Source organism: Marmota flaviventris, chromosome 3, assembly GCF_047511675.1.
Source record: "Marmota flaviventris isolate mMarFla1 chromosome 3, mMarFla1.hap1, whole genome shotgun sequence".
NCBI classification, from domain to species: domain Eukaryota; kingdom Metazoa; phylum Chordata; class Mammalia; order Rodentia; family Sciuridae; genus Marmota; species Marmota flaviventris.
The window spans coordinates 167,130,317-167,153,805 of record NC_092500.1 but is presented as its reverse complement, the minus strand read 5'-3'; the positions used below and the strand labels follow the sequence as shown (position 1 = coordinate 167,153,805).

General features: G+C 39.4%; 1 protein-coding gene across 1 annotated transcript in view; it reads right to left on the bottom strand.

The window, feature by feature from the left end:
- Positions 1-23,489, bottom strand: part of Adam7 (ADAM metallopeptidase domain 7) — a 59,913-nt gene that overhangs the window by 27,978 nt on the left and 8,446 nt on the right. The window contains exons 5-16 of the mRNA XM_071609321.1: positions 23,367-23,443; positions 21,735-21,924; positions 20,568-20,621; positions 18,997-19,068; positions 12,185-12,354; positions 9,558-9,642; positions 7,579-7,709; positions 5,899-6,073; positions 4,367-4,456; positions 3,306-3,501; positions 2,803-2,905; positions 1,698-1,884 (exon numbers count right to left, since the gene is read on the bottom strand). Of these exons, the coding sequence (XP_071465422.1) occupies positions 1,698-1,884; positions 2,803-2,905; positions 3,306-3,501; positions 4,367-4,456; positions 5,899-6,073; positions 7,579-7,709; positions 9,558-9,642; positions 12,185-12,354; positions 18,997-19,068; positions 20,568-20,621; positions 21,735-21,924; positions 23,367-23,443 (1,530 nt within the window). The remainder of the gene's footprint in view (positions 1-1,697; positions 1,885-2,802; positions 2,906-3,305; positions 3,502-4,366; positions 4,457-5,898; positions 6,074-7,578; positions 7,710-9,557; positions 9,643-12,184; positions 12,355-18,996; positions 19,069-20,567; positions 20,622-21,734; positions 21,925-23,366; positions 23,444-23,489) is intronic.

Genomic DNA, 23,489 nt, shown 5'->3' with positions numbered 1-23,489 from the left:
ATAAAAAATGTTTTATGTATACACCAATGGAATATTACTTGGCCATAAGAAAGAATGAAATCCTGTCATCTATGTCAGCACAGATAAACTGGGAGATATTATATTAAATGAAACAGGCCGGGTAGAGAAAGAGATTAAATTCTGCATGTTCTCATTCATATGTGGAAGATAAAAAAATGTTGATCTCATGTTAAAAATGTTACTTATGAAAGTAACAAGGAGAATTGTGGTTACCATAGGCTGGGGAGGGAGGGAAGAGGAAGGGGACAGGAAGAGTTTGGCTGATGGGTACAAGTTTACAGTTAGGAGTAATAAGCTCTTGTGTTCTATGGTACAGTATGGCGACAACAGTTCACAGCAACTTACTGTATATTCCAAAACAGAACAAAGATTTTGAATGTCTCTAACAAAAAGAAATCACATTTGAAGTGACAGATAACAAACTACTGAGGTTTGATCATCACATGTTGCACCCATGTATCAAAATGTGATGTTGCATCCAACAGACATGTACAATTATTAAGTATCAATTCAAAATGTCAAAGGTGAAAAGACAAATAATAAATACATAATAAATAAATAAAAGGTCCCATTTTCTCTGAGTTAAAAATGTTCATCCCAACCTATTCAACACATGAATGGATAAAGAAAATGTGATATATGTGTGTGTGTGTATATATATATATATATATATATATATATATATATATATATATATCACATTTTGTGTGTGTGTATATACACACACACACACACACAATTAAATAGTACTTAGCCATAAAGAAGAATGAAATTATGGCATTTGCTGGTCAATGGATGGAACTGGAGACTATCATGTTAAGTGAAATGAGCCAACATCCCCCAAACCAAAGGCTAATGCTAACACACAAATAAGGTTGGGGGAAGGAAGAATAGAAATTCATTGGATTAGACAAAGGGAAATGAAGGGAATGGAGGGAGGATGGGAATGGGAAAGACATTAGCATGAACTGGACATCACTTTCCTATGTTCATATATGAATACACCACCAGTAAAACTCCACATCATGTACAACCACAAGAATGGGAAATTATACTCCATATATGTATAATATGTCAAACTACATTCTACTCTCATGTATAACTAAAAAGAATAAATTTTAAAAATTCTTTTAAATGTTCATCAAGCCAAAGCTGAAATTTAAGAGGCCACATGTGTTCTATGAGCAACCAGCCACTTCTTTTTAGATCCAAATACATACTGCTGATCCCAATACTAGGAAAGCACTTTTGTTAAATCGTAATGATCTGTTTAAGTGAATGTATAAAATTGTCAAATACACTCATCTTTAAACCATCTGTGTCCAGCATAGTTACTGACAACCTAGGCTTCACCAGTAAGTGTGGTTGGACAAATCAAGTAAATGAATGTATGCCTATTTATGGTTACGTTAATTAGAAAAATCTTATGTCTAACTTCATTAGATGTCTACTGAAATATACTAATTAAGCATATTTATAAACAATGTCATACCATTTAGTATAACTAAAATTAAATAAAAGAGTATTACTGAATTATTGCTATTCTGTTCCTCAATAATAAAGACAAATTGCCTGCTTTCCCATATATAAGGCCCTCCGGAACCAATTACAGGTCCCAGTGATGTTTTTGAGCAGTTAATCAAAGTGCTTTCATAAACAAAGGGTTTTAATCTTACCATCCCATCTCCACATTTTGTTCCTGTATTCACCAGGCCAATATCCTCAGAATTGTGGTATAAAAAGATGGTTTTACATTTGACAGTAATGTTCTGCTTTGCAGCCTTAATGTGATAGATCTTGTCTTCTCCAAGAAGAGATGACTTCTGTCCCCCGGTACAGTATATCTTCCCACATCTGACATCTCTGAAGAGAAGGGGTGGGGGGTTATTCTCAAACTTGGGAGCAAAAACAGAGCTTCAGAGATTAGACTGTCAGCCAAGTGGGCCGGTCACTGTAAGCACACCAGCAGGGCAGAGGGACCGAGACAGGCTGAGAAAGCCATTAGACAGCTAAGCCCTGACCCTGGGAACTGAAATGAGTAGATACAGTGTGTCAAAAAGCATTTTTAACATTCCTCTGTGATCCTCAGAAATCAGCACTCGTTCAAGTTTACAGAAGACTATTCCTTAGTAGCGATTTGAATTAGCATGACTTTAAGGAGCAGGAAGAGGTTTCCTTTTTATTCTTTCTTGCATTGAACACGTCAGCCATGAGACAGCAAGGGAGGGGAAGGGAAAGGGGCAGGTCCCTGTCCACGTAAAAGTAAAATTACAAAGGCATGACTATTGGCGAATCGAAAAACCTTATTTTCTAATGCAACAGCACTTTCAGTATCATGTCCTATAGTGTCGTGATGCAGGAGGATGAAATAAATAAATCATTCCAAATTCTCCCACTCTCCTGATTTCAACTTCCTCCTCCTTGCCTTCACTTCCTTCCTCCTCCCCACCTTTTTTTGAATTATGCCCTCTCTCATCCGGTTTGCCCCATTCCCTTTCTGGGGCAGCATGCTTTGGTTCCCTTTCCTTCCTGAGCATCTTAATCTCCCTCCGGCCCCGTTTTTCTTTCTTCTGTGTAACCCATGACTGTCAGGCAGTAGACGGGGTATGTGAATACCAGTCCACACCAGCAACGGTGCACACCCTCTCTTCCACCCGCTCTCTTCCTAATCTCTGAGCACAGGAGATTAACAGCTGTCAGAAGAGCAGCCTTCCTGAGTTTTCAAAACACTGTTATGAAATACTTCTGCTCCCACCACCACCACCACCACAGGACACTTACTTCTCTTTACAGGGAACAAATGTGTTGTCCTTGCTTTTGCAATAACCAAATTTATTTCCTTTCTTATTCATCTTGTAGCAGATATTGTGGCTCTCTTTTGCTCCTGGGATACAAAATGATAGGATGAAAGTAAAATTACAAAGGCATGGATATTAGTGAATCGTAAAACTTTATTTTCTAATGCAACTGCTCTTTCAGTATCATGTCCTATATTGTCGTGGTGCAGGAGAATGAAATAAATAAATCATTCAAAAAACTGTTCTACTGAGTCAGGAGAATATTCTAGGAAGGAGGACAGAGATACAAATAGTAGCGAACGTGCACCAGCTCAATACTGAGCAGGTCCATTAATACTGGAGGTAAGGTCAGCTAATAATGGAGGTAATAGCTAAAGAGATGCTAGGCGATATTATCTCCAATCTTGCCCCCAAGACCTACCGGACAGTAACAGGGAGGTGACAAGGCTATTCTCCTTGTCAGCCTTCACCGTGACCATATCTTACCGTCACTGAACAATTCCAAGCACTGATCGTTGCGAGTGGGACATTCCCCCATGAAGCAGTAGCCTTCAGAATTCTTGCAAGGAAAACCATTGACTTGGAATTGGTCCTTCGGACACTCGGGTGAGTGGCCAGTACATACTTCTGGGTAATCACATTCATCTTTTGCCGGTCTGCATGTGGACCCCGCCTTTTTTATCTGTTGAAGAAAAACAGAGACTCTCATGTGCAAAAATGCCTTTAAGCTTGGAACCTAACTTCCCTCTTCATCCCACAGAGCATTATTGTAATTTATAAAGGCCTTGATTTTCATGTAATTTTAAGCATCACATTATAGTGATTTTAAAATCTGATGTTAGACTCCCCCTGGGTACAGTTGGAATGGACCTAAAACGGAGAAACTGGCAGGAGTTCTCTTGTCATTTCTTCCTCTCCTGCTCCAGTAGACCAACTCAGACCCCTGCATATGAATTGGAATAGTCTGGCTCTCGCAGCTGGAGGACAGCACATCCCGATTCTCTCATTCAGCTGTTCAAGCTGCATTTATTTGCGCTGATTCTGAAGCCCCTTGCAGGTGTGAGAAAGGCAATTTTCTTTTCATTGTGACAAATTTCTTTTCAATGGAGTTGAAAAAGTGTCAATAAATCCTTAGGCAGAACCATTTGGATTTCTGGTCCTCTTCCCTAAGACTTTTTCTAACCACTAGCCACTACTGCTTTGCAATCCAAGGATAATCCCTTCCTTTTTTAGTTCCCTGCTGTTACCAGTTTTCCTCCCAGCTGAGGTTAAAGAGCTTGACAATGATTTACAGAGGAGTAAGAATAGGGTTGGGCAGGTGATTTCACTCCTAAAACACCTGTTTCTGCTTACTCACTTGTCCCTCCCCAGACCCTAGCACTCTGCAATGCTGAGCCTTCCTGAACAAGCCCTGCGGGGAATTAGCAAGGCCCAGTGTACAAACTGGTGGTGGGGACAGTCATCCCTGGCTGGAGAGCTCTTTGGTCCTACATAGACTTAAAGTGAAAACAGAAACAAACACTGTCTCTCCCAGCACAGGCTTTTACCTGACAGGATTCACAGCAGGGTCCTTCTGAACAAGTGAATCCTGGCTTCAGTATACACTTGTGTGCATCACAGCAAGGATTAGTGCACTCCTGGCAAAAACCAAAGTGAAATGTCAGAGGCTGATTGTGATCCGGTTCCTGGGTGAAGAGAGCATTGGTTGTGCTTCTGTGTGACTCTGTGTGCACCGCACAGACGCGTAATCCTTAGTCACGTGTGGCACGTGAAGAAAGGTTTGGAGCTGCTGCTTGGACTTCATCACATTTCCTTTCCTCCGAGCTGTTCAACACTGCACAGGTTGTGAACTCTCAGAGTCCCAAGTCTGTGACCTGCCGTTCTCCCAGGGACCCTCTTCCTCAAAGGGTCCTACCATTGCCTCATGCTAGAGTTTGATTTAGTATAATTTCTAAAGCTCTCATCTTACCTTTTTCTCAAGATGCCAAGTATTTCAGTTCAGGCTGACCTACCTTCCTTCCTTCCTTCCTTCTTTCCTTCCTTCCTTCCTTCTTTCCTTTTTTTTTTTTTTAACACATCACTATGCAACAACAGCAGGACGATCACCTGGACCCTGTCTGATCAGACCAAATGCAAAGGAAATTGACTGCGTCTGATCAGGTGAAGTGCTTCATGTGTAGGGTGAAGCTGAAGACCCATCCAAAGAATGTGCATGGGCAAGAGGATCCATTTCCAAAATTAAGAGCCTCTTCACCTTTAATATGCGCCATTATAAGATTAGTTCATGTCTCTAGACAGGTCACCATCTCCACTCTGATTAAGGGGTCTGTTGGCTGTGGTCCTTGAGCATAGACAGTGTAAAAGTAGTCCTCAGACCAGCTCAAGGGCAGAAGCTTGCAGCTCAGTAAGTTTGCAGAGCTCAGACCCTCTGCAGACCTGCTAAACCAGACTCCACACCTTAACAACACCCCGCAGTGGTTTATATGCACTTGATAATTTGAGTCTAGGACATGCACTTATTAGATGTGCTTCTGAAGAAAATAGTTTCTATCTTGGGAAAAAGCAGATTAAGAATTACTTTAAAATTTGCTCAAAGGCTTTTTCTAAATGCTCCAGACTGAAATAAAACATGAAAGGTTTGAAGTTTTCTGCTCTATTAAGAAAGTGTCCTAATAAGGGGAGCTGTCCAGCTGTGATACAGATGAACCTCCCAAGGCCCTGAATAAAACCTGATTGACTCTGTGAGATACTTGTAGGACATTATGTCCTACTGTGCATGCGAGGTCAGACCTGATGATACACCTTCGGGTCCTTCTCACAGACAAGCCAATTAATACATAAAGCAGACAAGTGTAATGCTGTGTATGTACTCCAGCAAGACCACTATGCACGATGCATGATCTGCCAAGTACCCTTGAAATGAGGCGCCCAAACATCTTGTATCCAAATGAAAAACGGAAAAGGCAGAGTCCAGAGCTGGACAAGGAAGATGATGGTTGATGTGATTGGCTACACCCCTATCTAGATTCTAGCTGAGCATAAACTTGGTAATTTCAGGTCATCGTCAATTGCAAATTACCTCAAAAGGGCCACAATCGCACTCTTCTCCCTCATCCACCTTCTTGTTTCCACAAGATGGAAAATCATTTGACGAGCCAGGAAATGGAATATTGAGCATGCACGTTGGGTTATGGTCCTTCAGGAATTGCTGATACTCGTTCTGGTTGCATTTACTGAATTTTAGTGCAGGAATGCTAGAAATAGGGTAGGGTAAAAATAAAGATTTTTATTATCTCATATCTTTCACAGGTGGTACAGCACCTGTGAAAGTTTTATGAAGAATTTAGAACAAATCCATATAAATGTTAAGTTTGAGAGTAGAGCAGGAAGTGGGATCATTATTACCAAAAATGCCTCTTGAAACAATGCTAACACATGTTATTTCAAGAAAGTACTTGGCTATATATTCCCTCCAAAGCAAATCCTACCTGAAGCCACCTTTGGACTGGTTGTATGTGATGCTCCCATAGTCCCTCTAATGTGTCCTTGAAACAATCTTATAATAACTGTATATTCATGTTAACATCCCTGAAAGATTAGAAACTTCTCAAGGCTACATCACATTCATTAAAAAGAAAATAAGCATTAGTTAATACAGAGCCTGGTGCAGAGTAGTTTCCTCTAAATGTTTGTTGAAACAAACTATTTAAAAATATCATACACATCCTTTGGAGTCTAACACACTCTCTTCATAACTGAAATTCACCTCCATTCTATCTTCCTTTTTTTCTGATTTCCTTGACAGTAATATTGTCACAATGATTGAACACAGAAGGATTTCTAGAATCTTGATTACATGAGATGGGGATGTCAGGACCCTGCAAATGTTGCTAAATGTCCAGATAATGATGTAAAATTAGATGATTAGTTACTGAATTCTTGCACCATGCCCGCCACTGTGCCATTTCACATCATCTAACCAATGCATGGAATGGCTGATCATTTTAATGCTTTTTAAAAATTGTACACTGTGCATTACTATGCCTGCTATGAAGGGGTTCTAGAACACCTAACCACAAAGTGATTCACAGAATAATGAGGGAATGCTAGACATTCATTCCGTAACTATTTAAGGTGCTCCTAACGTGTCTGTTACTTCTCTGGACAACAGTAACGAAACAGTGACCAAACCAGTCAAAACCTCTGACTTCACAGAGTTTGGATTTAGTTCAGGAGTAACTTAGAAAATGAGCTAAATATGCAAAGGGTAGAATGCCTTAGACAGTGGTAAGTACCAAGGAAAAACTAAACAAAACAATAAGGAAGAGCGTGAAATGCCAGACCATGAATGTGATGGAGAAGGACTAAAAGTTGAAGCAGTTGGCCAGGAAGGGCTTTGCTGAGAATGACAAAAGGAAAGATGTAAAGGAGGAAACTCTAGTTTTTAGCAGGGAAAGCAAACCAAGGTGTGTGGAACTATTTCTCCACTAAGACCTTGGTAGAGATTGGTACCAGTTGACCATCACGTATGTTTGCAATATGCAATAAAGTGTCACTTTTTTTCTGGTGTATCACTAGAAAGAGTCTCAGTTGATTAGATTTAACTCCAAAAGGGAAATTCTTCCCTGTGCGTGATTTTGAAAGATCTCCCAGAAAATTACACCAAAAAGCCATATATATATATTCCTAAAGTGATGGAATTAACCCCAAACTACTCTCAAAATATTTAAATGTGTTCTCTACATTATTTGAGCCTCACCTTCCACTAGTATCCATCACACATTTTCCCAAGGAACAGGTGCACGGGAACTCGTCATGTTGCAAGCCAAGGTTATGCCCCAACTGATGGGCTATTCTGCTGGCAATTGTGTTTATGTCAGGTAAGAGATCCTGATGGGGAAAAAAAAAAAAACGTTCACTAGAAATTTCCAACAGAAAGCACACTGAATAGTACATAGCACTTTGAAATGGTTGTTGGAAAACCTGATTTCTAGCTACTAGTTAATGAGCACGTCTTTGAGAGATCTTGGACTTAATTACCTCCCTCCCCTCTGCCCCAGTTTCTTTAATTATATGAAAAAAAGTTGGGAAAATGAGTTTTTAAGTATCTCTAGCTCTAAATTTTGGCATTCTTTTTTTTATATGTGTGTGTGGGGGGAGGCACAGTAATATTCACTAATGGATTTACACACCATTATTCTGGCAAAGAGCTAGAAACTATTAACTCATGTCACTATGGCCTAATGCTTGTGTCCCTCCAAAACCCATACTTTAAAAAGTCTGCAACCCAGAGGTTGGAGGCGACTAGGTCATGCAGCAGAGTCCTCGGGAATGAGATCAGTGCCCTTATAAAAGAGGCTCAGGAGGGTCCTCTTGTCCTTTCCACCATGTGACAACACAGAGAGAAAGTGCCAATTCTGAGGCAGAAAGTGGACCCTCACTGGACACCATATCTGCTGGTGCATTGATCTTGGGTGTCTCATCTTCCAGAAACGTGAGAAGTACATTTCCATGTTTATTAGCCAGCCTGTTTGTGGGGTTTACCATATCCAGCGGCCTGCATGGACTACGACAAGTGTCCTATACAATAAACTAAATGTTACTGCTCATCTGCTCTATACCAGATTTTTAAAAAGGATACAAATAAAAACAAATGTGATGTTCTTGTTTTTAATTGATAGTCTTTCATTGTTCAATAATTGCTATGCAACATTGCAGATGGAGATTGTGTTACAAGGAAAACCTGAAGGTCAGAAATATAGACTCCACGTGGCAGAACTATCTGCCACCTAGGCTCATAGTTCTAGTTCATGTTTTAATCCCTGTATTAGTGAAAAAAATAACTTCCCAAGAGAGCTAGGCTATCATTTTATGATAAAGCTAATGGAGCACCTTAAATTTGCTCATTTTATTCATATGGAATTTTAAATGTTCCTGGATTTGTAAAAATGTAGTTGAAAGAGTAACATTCTCCATCAGAGCCTCATGTAATACTCAATACATGCCTGTAAATCTACAGGCATCACAATTAACTATGTAGTTACGAATTACTTCGTTACAATATAAATCCATCATATAGTCTTTTTAATAAGTACTAGCTTCGAAGTTTGAGGTCTGAAGACCAGGATGGGCATAGCAATAAGGAGGTAACGGAATGCAGGAAAAAAACGAAAACCTCATGTTTGTGATAATCTCTTGGAAAAAAGTCACGTGAACATCAATGACTAGACTCTTTGAGACTTGGGAAAAGATCAGATAAACGAGGGAGACACTGTTCAGAAGTCTTGTGCCTGCTGAACGTGCAAGGCAAGACTGTCATGTATGACATTAAGTGCTCCATGCGCTTCCTTGTCATGCAGGATCAACTATCCTCACTTGCTGAATCAGCCATCCAGTTTTGTGAATGTTTCCTGTCTTTGTAAATAATAGTATTTAACATGCTCACGAGCTTTACTAATCACTGTATGTTAACCAGCACATGATGGTCCTTTCAACTCCAAACTCCACTTCATTATGATCTGACAATTACCCTTATCATTCATTAATAGGTTTTTTTTCTTTTAATAAAACATTTCTTTTCTCATTTAATAAAGGAAGTATGAGTTTCATCATGTCATGCCTTGGTGGGAATATATGACAAATGCACACGTGGTCTCTTTCAAGGGGACACAGAACATTACAGAAATGTAATCTGAACATTTTGATTAGGTAACATAACATAGATAAAACACAGCCCACCTTCACGATACTGCAGGAATAATAGGGCTGGCACATGCCCTCTGGATAAGAAATTCCTTGCTCCTGTGTGTAGAGCCACTTCCCACTGCAAACAAGAGACAAAGACATTCTTCAATCTAAATTTGTAATTAAAACAAAGAGCAAATTGCACTGAACCAGCACAATGTTCAGGCCTTTACACATGAATGATCCCTCTTATTTCTGTAGTTCTGGCATTGAATTTGACCTTAGTTGATACTGAGCTCATTTGAAGCATATGGTATATGAGAGGCATTGAAAAAGCCAATTTTAGGTTGAAATTGTTATTTTAAAAATAGGTTATTTTCAATAAAAAAGACTATAAGGTCAGAGTCTTTCTTGACTCTAGTCTACTGTGAATTCAGTTATGGACAAAACCACTTAAATTACAAAAAATAAAAATAAATTAATGAGTTAAATTTAAAACAGTTCATGGAGAGAAATGTAATGTGGTGAACTCACGTAGCACCTTGGACAATTAGCTGTGATTGAAAAATCTTAAAACTTTCAATCAATCATGAAACTCAGAAAGGATTTGGTAGATATAATCAAACATTTAGAAGAGCAGTCATGTAAAAAGAGGTCTATTCCTAGCTGGGCACAGTGGCGCATGCCTGTAATCCCAGCAGCTTGGGAGGCTGAGGCAGGAGGATCAAGAGTTCAAAGCCAGCCTCAGCCACAGCAAGGTGCTAAGCAACTCATGGAGACCCTGTCTCTAAATAAAATACAAAATACAAAGGGGTAACCAGGGATTGAATTCAGGGACACTGAGTGGCTGAGTGTCCCTGAGTTCAGTCCCTGGTTACCCCCGTCCCCACCCCCCCAAAAAAGCGTTCTATTCCTGAATTGCTTAAGAAATAATGTCAGATGTGTATATTATATGAATTCTGCCTCAATTTTATTTAGGAACAGTTTTTAAAGTGGGAAAATTAAAGAGAGCTACCATGGGTTGGAAGACAACACTTAGACTATCACAGGATCAAATCCAAGGAATGTGGCCAGGTGAGGTGGCCCCCTGGGGACTTTATTTTTTTTGGTCAAGTAGATGCACCATTTCTTTCTGTACTAATGAAATGCTTCTGCACCTCCATTCCAAGTATCAGTACTTGGGCATCTTGGAGGACCTTAGAATTCTGGCCTTCCTGAACTCTGGAGATCTTGGGAGAATTCCATGAATGGAGATGAAGCACCACAGAAGGACCCTATAGAGACTGACCTCTCTCATGGTCCCTGAGAGAAAAGTGACACTGTGACAATGCCACATAGGCTGGCCACCTCTAAATCTATGAGAAGGTATAAGGGAAGACACACGAGAAACCCAACATGCTAAGTCCCCCTTCTACACACTTCCTATTGATATGAGAAGCTACTGGAGAAACAAGAAATTCTGTGAAAGTAAAAGTTTACTTGCTTATCGCCATTTAAGTATTTCTGGACTTTATTTATTAATTATTTTTAAATACATGTGCAAACAGGGAGCTAAGGGACTTCTCTTGCCCACTATGAAGTTTATGGTGATATTTTACTATTCTTCAACTTTCATAATTTGGGGCACAATAGTGCATGAATATGCAAGCCCAAGCCAGGCACAGCCATGCCCCTGGATCTATATGCTATGGACCATCCAAGTATGAACACCGAGCATGATATTACCTTGGAGGTCTGACTCATGCCCATCAATCTACCAAAGAACTAGACCTGACCCCTCCTTGTAGGCTCTAGAAGCTTTGTGTTTCTGAATACAGCCTGCAAGCTAATATCTGAATAACACCAGAAAGAAGATCAGCAGGCTGTTTGCAGAACTTTAGAGAAATACTGACTTTACAGTTAGATAAAGTAAGATAAAATGGGTACTGTTTGAATATTGTAACTGTAGGGCCATCCGAAGATGTGCTGAAAGATGCCATCACTTCAAATCATTTTTCTCACAATTTAACATTTCTTAGTATATCAGTACTATGCTAAACATAAGGTTGCATTAAGTTCCATTTCATAACTCCTTATCATTTCCCTCTGGGATAAGTATCACACTAGGTATTTTGAATAACAGTAATGACAAAATGTGGCTCCGTCATAAAGGGAATTTATGACTGAGTAGTCTAGAGGAATGCAAACTTCTACTTAGAAATATTGAAGCTGTGGCTGGTTTAACGTATCAGATTATTTGTCTGTCAATTTATATAGTTCAGAAGATGGTTTTGCAGAATGTCACTGGCTGGATGCCCGCCCTTTGATGAGAAGTGTCCAGAGACCAGGGAGTTTTCCAGAAGGGTATGTTTTGATGTAATACTGGGTTTGCAAAGCATGAGAGGGTGAAGAAGTTGATGCTAGAATTTTGTAAATAATATACACAGATTATCAAAGCAATTTGCTCACCTAATGATATTTTCAACTCTGTCCAGGAAATATACCAGATTTTTCTTCTGTAGTATTGATCAATATCAAAAATAAGGATTATTAAAGAATCTGCTTAGAAATTTTCTATATAGCAAGAAATGGTATTTTTCCCTTCATCTTACCCAAAGTCAATTAATCTAAAAGATTTCTTTGTTGATTATTTTTTCTTAAATGATCTACCTAAGGTGGGTAGGAAAAGAAGGGTCACATACCTTAGTAACAGAACATGATCAAAATTCTCCCTTTTTCTAAGGATTGTTTCTTGCCAAATTGAAAAACGCATTAAGGTAGTTTCAATGTTTGAATCTATTTCTATTTTGTCTCCAGCTGTCCACATTTCAATGCCAGCCAACGTTACATGAATATTCAAGGTTTTATAAATCTGTTCAAAGAAGAAATCATTTTTCACATATTCAAATTGCTACAAGAATCCTTCATCAACTGTATTCCTTTATACTTTAAAAAAAAAGCATTGTAAACTTGTTAGATACCTAAGAAAATAAGTCAACTCTTATTTTACAAATTGATATATTGAAACAGAATGAATATTTGATTGTTCAAGATACTGGGGAAATTTCCATTCTCAACAAAGAATCTTGACCAACAAGGTCTGATTTTCCTTGAACTATCATAAGCCTCACAGGCACCGTTCTCCAAATGCATCTAGAAGAAAGAGGTTATTAAAGTTCCAAGGTATACATCTCCTGAAAACGTATGGTCAGTACAAGTGGCACAGGGCGGTATGAGCACTCTTTGTTTCTTTCTGTACTTTAGGCCCAGGATTGGCTCTGCAGCAGGTCTGAATGTCGGTATTGGTATTCAGAAACTTAGCTGGGACATGCTTGATCTTCATGCTTGGTTTTTATAACTACCTCTTTTTTGTCTGAGAAACCTTATTGGGGATTTCTCAAAGCATGCAGAAATAGTCACAAACCCTGAGCCCTCATACCCCTCTTCCAAACTGCTTTGTAAACACCTAGCTGACAGATGTCTCATGGCAGGACAAAAGTTGACACAGAGAGGCAATTATTATGGAGATTTTTCAGAAAAAGGAACAAGTGTTCTATCAGCCTGATCTTCCAGGACTGCCGGTTCACAGCACCAGTTGAAGGAGAGATTGAAAGATGAATGAGGAACAGTAAATAAAAAACCGAAATAGAAAGGTCACTCATGCAGTGTTACTGGAACTAGTCATTAAAACACTTCAGAGTCATGTCATGATGATGACAATGACCCTGCATGATTTTCTACTTTTCTTAACCTGTAGGATATGAATACGCTGAATTTCATGTCTCCATGATGACCTATGATAACCATGAGAATGAGGCTTCTTTTAAACTCACATGAGCTTAGACATCTAGTCATGACCTCAAATTTGACACTCCTGCCTATGATTCCCAAATCTTCCTCTTTACTGTGGGATGAATGTTTTGACCTGGGTCCTGCACAGGGGGAATCTTCTAATCTGAGCTTTGTGGAGGGTTTCCCTTCCCAGGGGTGCTTAATGTCATAAAACCGCATGCAAGGGCAGATGGAAAACACTCGTCCTCCAAGGTGCATCCTGTTGGGTGAGGACAGAACCTAGACAACAAAAGCCTGTTTTCTCTCTTAGATGTTTGGGTGGGTTTGAAATAATATCTGGAAGGTTCTAGAAAGTTGAATTACTCGTCATGATCTAGAAAGAACCTTGGAACTTCTGAGATAAAAGAGGTGAAGGCATGAAGAAAGATAAAATGAGAGAGATCCTATGAGATAATGTAATTATCAGAAGTGAAATGGTGGAAGTTGGGCGGGGTGATGTAACCCCAGTAACCTCCTGTAACCCCAGTGGCTCAGGAGGCTGAAGCAAGAGGATCCCAAGTTCAAAGCCAGCCTCAGTAATTTAGTGAGTCCCTAAGCAACTTAGCAAGATCCTGTCACAAAATAAAAAATAAAAAGGGATGGGGATGTGGCTCAGTGGTTAATTGCCCCTGGGTTCAATCCCTGGTACACACTCCCCTCCCCCCAAAAAAAGAAGTGATATGATAGGAAAACTCAAGGGCTTTTAAGACTCCTGGATTTATTTGTAACATAATATGTGACCCCCCACCCCCGCCTCATATATAAAATGTAAAATTTAATAAGAATTCAGCAATAATTCTCTGTGTATGCTTACTTGTAAGATAGAAAACCAAGGAGAGAATTAAAGTCTTGAATTGGGGTCAGTGCCAGAGCCTTGATAATTCCTACCAATTATAAAAAGTCATGGGGAGGATTCTCAATTGATAGCCACAGTTAAGATGTGGAAGGAGTTCTCCCGCCTGAGAAGTACAATGCCGGAAAGAATGTTGCTTCTACCCTGAGAACTTACCAATTGTACATTTTTCTTGAAATCATCACAGAGCTGAGGTAACAGGGCCTACAGCTAGGCTGGAATCCAGGGCAAGACAGTCTCCTTCAAGGACAGAGGGCAGAATGGGAGGGAAAAAGAGGCTGAGTACCTTACGAGCAGGTAAGAGTAATTCACAAGCGTTTTTATGGAACTGCTAAGGTACCAGCAGGGGACAGAATATGGACACAGACGCAAGGGACTCCACATCCATGAACAGACTCTCCACAGGCCACCTCTGGGTGCTCACAGGAGTCACACTCATACACCGCTGATGGGACTGTAAATTGGGGCAACCAATCTGCAAAGCAGTGTGGAGATTCCTTAGAAAACTTGGAACGGAGTCACCATTCGACCCAGCTATCCCACTCCTTGGTCTAGACCCAAAGAACTTAAAATCAGCCTACTACAGGGACACAGCCACATCGATGTTGATAGCAGCTCAATTCACAATAGCTAAACTAAAGAACCAATCTAGATGCCCTTTGTTGGATGAATGGATCAAGAAACTGTGGTATAGATACACAATGGAATATTATTCAGCATTAAAAGAGGATGAAATTATGGCATTTACAGGTAAATGGATGGGGTTGGAGAATATCATGCTAAGTGAAGTAAGCCAATCCCCAAAAACCAAAGGCTGAATGTTCTCTCTGATAACTGGATGCTGATTCATAATGGGGGGGGGCATCGAAAAAATTGAGGAACTTTGATGGGACAAAGGGGAGGAGGAGTTGGGGAGGGGCCATGGGGGCAGGAAAGATGGTGGAATGAGATGGACATCATTAGCCTAGGTACATGTGTGACTGCACATATGATGCCACGCTACATCATGTACAACCAGAGAAGTGAAAAGTTGTGCTGCAATCGTGTACAATGGGTCAAAATGCATTCTGCTGTCATATGTACCTAATTAAAATTGATTAATTAATTAATTTAGATTTTTTTAAAAAAGAGAGAGGACCAGGAGGGAGAATGGAGACACCCTCAGCGGAAGAGGCCTGAAGGCTACCAGCAGCTGCTACTTTGCAAAATTCAACCAAATCTATCAGACTCTTTCTCCCAAGGAGCAAAAGCCTTAAGCTTTGAGGAAACCACAGCAATTTTTTTTTTTATGCCTAGAATGAAGGACGAAGGCTGATGTGACTGAAGAAAGGGTAAATAGAAAAACCTTCTGCCCTTGGAGGAGAGGCAGGAAATGTCCTGAGCCCAGCTGAGGTCTCCAAGAATGGTCCTTAGAACTGCCCACCCAGTGACCCTTGCACAGTGCTTTTCTAAGGGTGAAAAAGAACAGGATAAGAGAATGCTCTGAGGCCGCACCCAGGCTTACAGCATCAAGTATTGATCAACAGATCACCACTGGAGAATAGACGAGAGCCTGAGGAGGGATCTGGGTACTGGCCACCAATGTGCAAAGTGAACTTGGAGCAAGAACATGGACGAACACTTACCAACAACCCCGGCCCCAGGCTAAGCACAAGGTGAGCCAGTGGGATTTGAAATGTTGGTGCACTGCAATTAAGAGTAGCAACAAAAGGATTTCCAACAAGATGGATTCCACTGAACAGTGAAGGACCTTGTGAAGAAGAAGTGCATCATGAATAGGTGTAAAGACTATTTCCTTATTTTTACCCATCTTCACATAGTGCCCACTATCCAATGGAACACACTAGAAGGTGAGGAAATCCCACCCACTGTTCAAGAGCAAAGAATTGACAGAACTCTGTCTTCTGACACAAACACCCCAGTACCTTAAATGTCGGTGGGACTGTGAATATTTCACTACTATGATCAGGCTATAATATGACAAAGGTAAAAGGATTTTGCAGATGTAGTTTGAATTCCCAAATCAGTGCAATTAAACCAAAGAGGGTTTCTGTGGGTGTACCTGACTTAATCCTTTATAAAAGACCACCAACTTGAAGCAGCAGAGATTCCCTCACTGGCTTAAAGAAGCTGCCACACTGTGAAAGGGTCCATGGAAGCACTGGGCATCAAGGAATGACCAGGGTCTCTAGAAACAAGTTCAGCCCAGGTGACACTTGCATGAGATGTGGGGACTTCAATTCTACAACTGAGCAAGTTAAACTCCACCAACAACATATGTGAGCTGAACCCCCATTCCCCATCCTGATTTCAGCATTATGAGATGTGAGCAGAGAACCAAGTTATGTTGTACCTAGACTGGCCTAAAATAAAGTTGAAATGGATGTTGTTTTATGGTGCTAAATTTGTAGTAATTTGTTGTTCAGAAATTAAAAAAAAACAAGTGAAAAACATTCTTGAACAGATTTGAATTTCAGCACAGAGGTGGAAATTATAAGAAAGAATGAACAGAAATGATAGAAAAATTATAGTAGTGAAGATAAAGAATACCTTTGATAAGCACTTGAAAAGGCAAGACACAATTAAGGAAAGAATTCTATTGACTCTATAGAAATGACCCAAATTGAAAGACAAGAAGTGAAACAAACAGAAGAGAAAAATCACAGGTTCTAATATATTAATAACTGAAATACCAGAAGAAGAAGAAGAGAGAGAGAATAAAGCAGAAGTATTTGAAGAGAACATGGTCAAGAACTTTCAAAAATAATAGGAAACCCTGAATCATAGATCCAAGAAGCTCAGAGAACTCAAGCAGTATTCAAACAGTATAAACTAACACATTCCCCCATCTCTCTCTCTCTCTCTCTCTCTCACACACACACACACACACACTCACACACTTTGATAGTGGTATGCCAAAGGGACACACAGATCAACTAGCGTATTGCCCTGTGGCCCTTATTGATATACAACAACAATTGAAGAAATAACTTCATGGGTTGAAAGAGAATACCTTTTGTGAGGAATTCCCAGTAATTGATATAGACTCTCTACTCTCGTGGAAAGGAAGCATGACTCCCCTCTCCTGAAGTGTGAACTGTGCATGGTAACTTTCTTCCAGAGACAAGAGTGTGGGGGTGAGAAATGAGAGAACTTGACAAACACTGTCAATCAACTTGACATAACTAGTATTTATAGAGAACTCTAACCACCAATGGCAGAATATTTTTTTAAAGTACTCTTGAACATTAACTATGCTAGACCCAATGTTATGGTTTAGATCTGGAATGTTTCCCAAAATCTCATGCTGAAGACGTCCCCAGTGCAGCAATGTCCAGAGGCAGGACTCTGGGAAGGATTTGGATCATGAAGACTCTGACTTCATCAATAGATTAATACATTTAATCAGTGGGTTAATCCATTCTGATGAATCCATCAAGTGGATTATTTCATTGATAGCTGAACGGACTCTACTGGGGGATGGAACCTAGTTGGAAGCAGTAGGTCTCTGGGGATGAACCCTCAAAATCCTTGGCCCCTTGTGAGTGCTTTCTCTTAATTTTTTTCTCTCTCTCCTTCTTGCTACCATGAGCTGACCAGCTTTCCTAGACTATACTCTTCTGCCATGATGTTCTCCCTCACCTCAGGCCCCCAACATGGAGCCAGCTGAGAGAGAATAAAGCAGAAGTATTTGAAGAGAACTTTCAAAAATAATAGGAAACACTGAATCATAGATCCAAGAAGCTCAGAGAATTCAAGCAGTATAAACTTGAATCCTGAGCCAAATAAATCTTTCCTTCTCTAAATTATTCTTGTCAGGTATTTTGGTCAGAGTGGTTAAAAAAAAACTGACTAACACAATCAGATTCTGGGTCAAGAAAAAACAAACAACTCAACAAATGTAAAACAATTGAAATTGACAAAATAGTCTCTAATTCTAATGGAATGAAAATTAGAAATCAGTAACAAAAACCATAAAAGTCCCCAAATATTGGCAAATGAAGCAACATCCTAGCTATAAGCACTGAAACAAAAAGAATCCATAAGGAACATCAAACATTTTCAACTGAATGAAAATTAAAAATAAAATATAAATCCATGGGAAACAATTAAGGAGGCATACATGTGACATATAACCCAGCATTCCCACCTCTTAGTTATCTGCATAAAATTCTGTGTTCACCCACACCAATGCATTCAAATGTCTGCAGTAGTTGTTTTCATAGTAGCCAAATAAGATAACTAGATTAAGTTTTTCTCAACTGATGAATGAACAGCCACTAGCTATTCCTTCCAGCATGTTCCCATAGTTCTTTACTATCCTGGTAATAGGGCAGGGGTGTCTAAGGAGGCAGCAAAGAGAGATGTGTACAATTCACAATTTGTTTAAGATTTATAATTCATTAAAATCTACAAAAAGCAGTCATCTTAATAGATTTTACTGAAATAGTTCCCATAATTTCTGTGCCAAACCATGGGCAATACATTTTAGCTTGAAGAAACTTTTTTCATACAAGGTCATATAACACGTGAGATTCAGTTTACATGTGATTGGCTTTCAAATTTTTTGTACATTGCTTCATCAATTTTGTTAGAGATAAATATTAAAACTTATTTTAATATTAAATGTTATTGATGTAGAAAACCAAAATCTCAGAGCTGTCATTGGTTGTTACAATGTTTTCAATAAATTTTTGCCAGTCATTTTACTTGATGAATTTTTGTGATATGAACTCCCACTGTATCAAGGTTACTATAAGAATCCAATGGAGATAGACCCCAGAATGTTCTTTGTATGTTCAGCTTGACTCACACTATAGCAAAACTTACCATGTTGACAAAATTGACCATTCCCCAAATTCGGTTCCTTAGTTTATAGTGAGGTTGACCATTCCTGCGATACTGGAAATAAAAACATCATATCAACATGCTTTCATAGTAGGAGCTTCATAAAAGCTCAATAAAAATGCTTCATCCATCATGAGCTGTTATAAAGAAAAAAAAAACTTAAGTCTTCTTCTTTTGCTTAAATAGTGTGCAACTCCCTCTCTTTGTTCTATTTAATATTTAAGGTGTTTATTTTGTTACAGTTTCCCCCTCATACTCACTATTCTGTAATTTTTCTACATTGTTATCTGGTTTATTTAGCCCCATTTATTTCTGGAACATTTTCAAAAATTGCCTCTCAAAGAGTGTCTGTCATCCAGTAACCCATACTCATTCTCTGCAATCTTTTATTCTGCATTAATGTCTCCTATTTTCTCATAGTTTTCAACTGTACTTATCTGTGATCAATAAGTGGTTGTTTCCCTGTCATCTCCATCCTCCAGTGTACTGATTCTCTCTTCACCTGTGTCTAATCTGCTGTTTCATTCATTCAAGGATATATGCATTTTCCTTTTATCAATGTGGAATAGTTTTACAAGGAAGCTGGCCATTTTTTACCATCTCATCTAATTCTTTTTTTTGTAATTTCTATTCTATTCACTTTCTATATTCTCTGATAACTGTAAACCTATACTTTCGTGATGAAGAATGATTTGAAGGTATCACTGGATAACTGATAGTTCTTGGTAGTCTTAGTCTCCTCTTCACTATGCTGGCTGACCCTGCCTCCTAGGATTCATTTCGTCTTGGATTATTAAAGTGTCTTTATAGGACATTTTTTACTTCAGCTCAAGTTGTTTACCACATACATATCTAGTCAGTTTTTATGCTGAAAGCCTTGCGTGGTATGTCTGCAGCTGAAGAAAAACAAAACAAAACAAAATCACCAACCACCATGTGCCCTCTCTGTGCATGGTGCAGGCTTAGAATTTCTGGTTTTTCTTGGGTGATATTTTCCCTTCCCATGCCTACGGGCAAACCAACTTCCTTTATCTTTTACGGTTTCAGTGGAGCTTTTCTAATTTCTTTTTCAGGGATGGGGCAGCCCCTTCTAGCTCTGAGAATTATGTGGAGGACTCGTTTCCAAAGGCCAGACTTTTGCTTGTAAGGAGGTTAATTCCTCACTCATTACAACTGTATTCTCTATGTCACGGGTCATCAAGGCTTTGGGTTTTACTTCCTTTTCTGATGGAGATTTTCTTCTTAATTTTTAGTATCTGGAAATATTCAATGTTTTCTTTTGGTCAACAGAGTGTTGACGAGTCTTCAACTTTTCATATGCTGCTCAGCATCTCCATATGTTCACAGTGGGGAGGAGGGTTCTAGTTTGGATTAGTCCCCTGCAATATCAAAAGACCTAAATCATCTCTTATATGCATGTATTTTGAAGAAGTTAAAAACAGAAGTTTGAGACCAGAATAGCACTCCGATTAGAACACCACTACTCTGGGCTCCATCACATCCGCGGTTTCATGAGGATGAATGAAAAGCGAAAATGTTCTCTGGAAACTTACCACGAAATCATCAGCAACAACGAACAGCTCCATATACTTTTGTTCATGGACGCTCTGGAAATTGATGAACAATTCAATGAAGTATGTTAACATTTTTAACCTTAACAGTGAATTTCTGAAAAGCTAACATTTTTAAGATAAGAAAATTAATCTTGCTGACATTGGAAGGTGAATTAAATGAGCATATCTAATAATCCTGAAGCAACATTCCATATTTGACTACCCTTTGTTTAGTCTTTAAGGTTAGACAAGAGATATAATATAATCATGAATCCCATGTTTAATACTTAAGGTTCCTTTTCTTTTTCTTTCATGTACAGATTAAATGGTTCATAAGCAAGTTCATGTAGGAAGCACCCATGAATATATATATATAGTGAGAGCTCCAACCAGACTGAATGACAGAACTGACCATGTCCCTCCTAATTTTTTCCTGCCTCCCAAACTCCTAATTGGCATGGTCTCAATTTTAAGGAAACCGATGAATATTGCTAAATCTAGGTCTCTTATTTCTAGAAAACACCAATACCAGGAAGTTCTTCTATGATTTCAGCATAAATGAGGAGTGGGCATGTTCTCTGAGGACAAATGAAAGGGACTTGTTCAGAGATTTAAGTCAGTCATTCTTTCATGAACTAAGGAATTGTCTCTTCCCTGAGTGATTCTATCGGGAGACACTTGTTAGTCATCCAGTAAGTTTCAGACACTGGACCTTGGACCTGAGAAGATGATAAACAAACATGGAGCTTTCAAGTTCATATCAACTGGTTCTTTTGGGGATAAGAACTAGTTTTCTACCCAACTAGTTATATATAAGTCTAAAACCCAAGGACTCTGCCACCATCCCATCAGAAACAGACCTGTTATTGTTCTTAGTTATCCTTCACCATCAGAACATCTGGCCTGAGGGAAGGGAGAATAGGGCTTGTCATTGACAGTCCCCAGGTGGCAGGGGAGGCAAGGAGAGAGACATTATCTAAGACAAGTTTCAAGATACTGAAAATTTCTGTCTTCGATATAGAGGGCTGTAGACATTCCCTTTCTTGATACTGATGAAACAGATTGCGATGTGCTCACTAGCTTGACTCACAATCTCCAGAGCCTACAGGAATCATGGGGAATGGGTGTGTTTCACCTGGGGTAAGAGGACTTAAACACAGCACTCACTTCCATCTTGTAGTTTCCCTTGTGTGAGGTGTCCGTTGGAGCAGCGTTCTTGGTAAAATTGAGCTCCGCACAAGTAAAATTGGCAGCATACGGCCCCTTGGCATTGTATTTGAACACCAAATGCTCCCCCTCATCTGAGTATTTCACTGGTTCAATGAGATACCTTTGATCACGAACTCTGAAGAATCCCCTGTGGGAATTGGAACACCATATGCATTCAAGATCCATAACTATCCTATTCTATTTTGTTGACTTTTTCTTTTGAAGAATGGGAAACTACAAAGTCAAGACTTCATGAACAGGGATCCAGGTTTTCTGGTGGTAAAGAAGCAAGATAGCCTGTGGGCTTTGGTAGAATTAAGAACATTTTCTAAAAGTCAGTCCACATGGATTTTCAGAAGTTTGACAATCCAATTTCTAGGTACAATAATAATTCCCACCCTGGTGGCTTCAGGTTTTGCAGAAATTTTGTTCATTCTTTTGTCTGTGCATTAAGTGCAGAATAAATATATGAAGATACAAAACTATTTTGGGGAAATTTTGTCACTAAAGGGTTTCTCCTTCTTAAAAAGGCTGGAACATGGGGGATGACTCAAAGAAAAGCTCCTTGTTCTACCCTCTATGACCCCTCATCTTCCTTCTTTTCCTTGAACCTTTCTTTGTCCTTGAGTCCAAGATCTATAGAGAATTACCTCTGACCTTTTACTCTTTAGAGATCATAGACAGCTGGGCGTGGTGGCGCCCACCTGTAATCCCAGAGGCTTGGAAGGCTGAGGCAGAAGGATCAAGAATTCAAAATTAGCCTCAGCAAAAGTGAGATGCTAAGCAGCTCAGTGAGACCCTGTCTCTAAATAAAATACAAAATAGGGCTGGGGATGTGGCTCAGTGTTCGAGTTCCCAATTCCCAATAACCGCCCCCAAATAAAGAGATCATAAACACAGCCTGATTGAGTAAAATGCTAACTCACTAAAGTGCCATGGTATAGTGGGGACTCAGAACTAGCATTCAAGAGAATTGGACTTTGGATTCAGTTCTACTCTAGCGAATGTTCAGGAGCAAGTCTCTGATGTAGTGTCCTGTTCTCTAACATAAGAGCACAAACTAAAAGATTTCCAGGACCCTCCACCCCCAGCTCTGAATCCTTTGGTCATATGTTGCAAATCTGTTCTTGCTAAGGGTGTGTGTTAGACATCTTTTTGTCAAAATGAACATAAATCGCAGGAGCTCACACTCACTGCTAAAATTATACTATAGCCCTTTATCCATTATATTTTCTATTTAGAGAGTTAGTAAAAAGAAATAAGCAAAACAGGTGTCTTTAAACATTTATAGGAAAAGTTATAAAATAAATAGGAAACTGTGAGGGGTGGTGCATGCCTGTAGTGACTTGGGAAGCTGAGGCAGGAGGATCACAAGTTTGAGTCCAGCCTGAGCAACTTAGTGAGCCCTGTAGCAACTTAAGGAGACCCAGTCTCAAAATAAAAAATAAAAAGGGTTGGGGGTGTAGCTCAGGGATAGAGCACTGCTAGGTTCAATCCCTAGAACCAAAAGAAATCAAAAAAAAAAAAAAAAAAAAAAAAGGCGGGGGGGGGGGGGCGGGGAGAAAGAAAGAGGAAGATACTCTGCCTTACCTTAGACCTTTACACGTGCTGATGCTGGCTGCAGAATCAAATTCATGTATAATGGATCCTTGGTAAAAGCAGTGCTCCTAACGTAGAAGAGTGTATTAATGTAAGTATGAATATCAATATTGT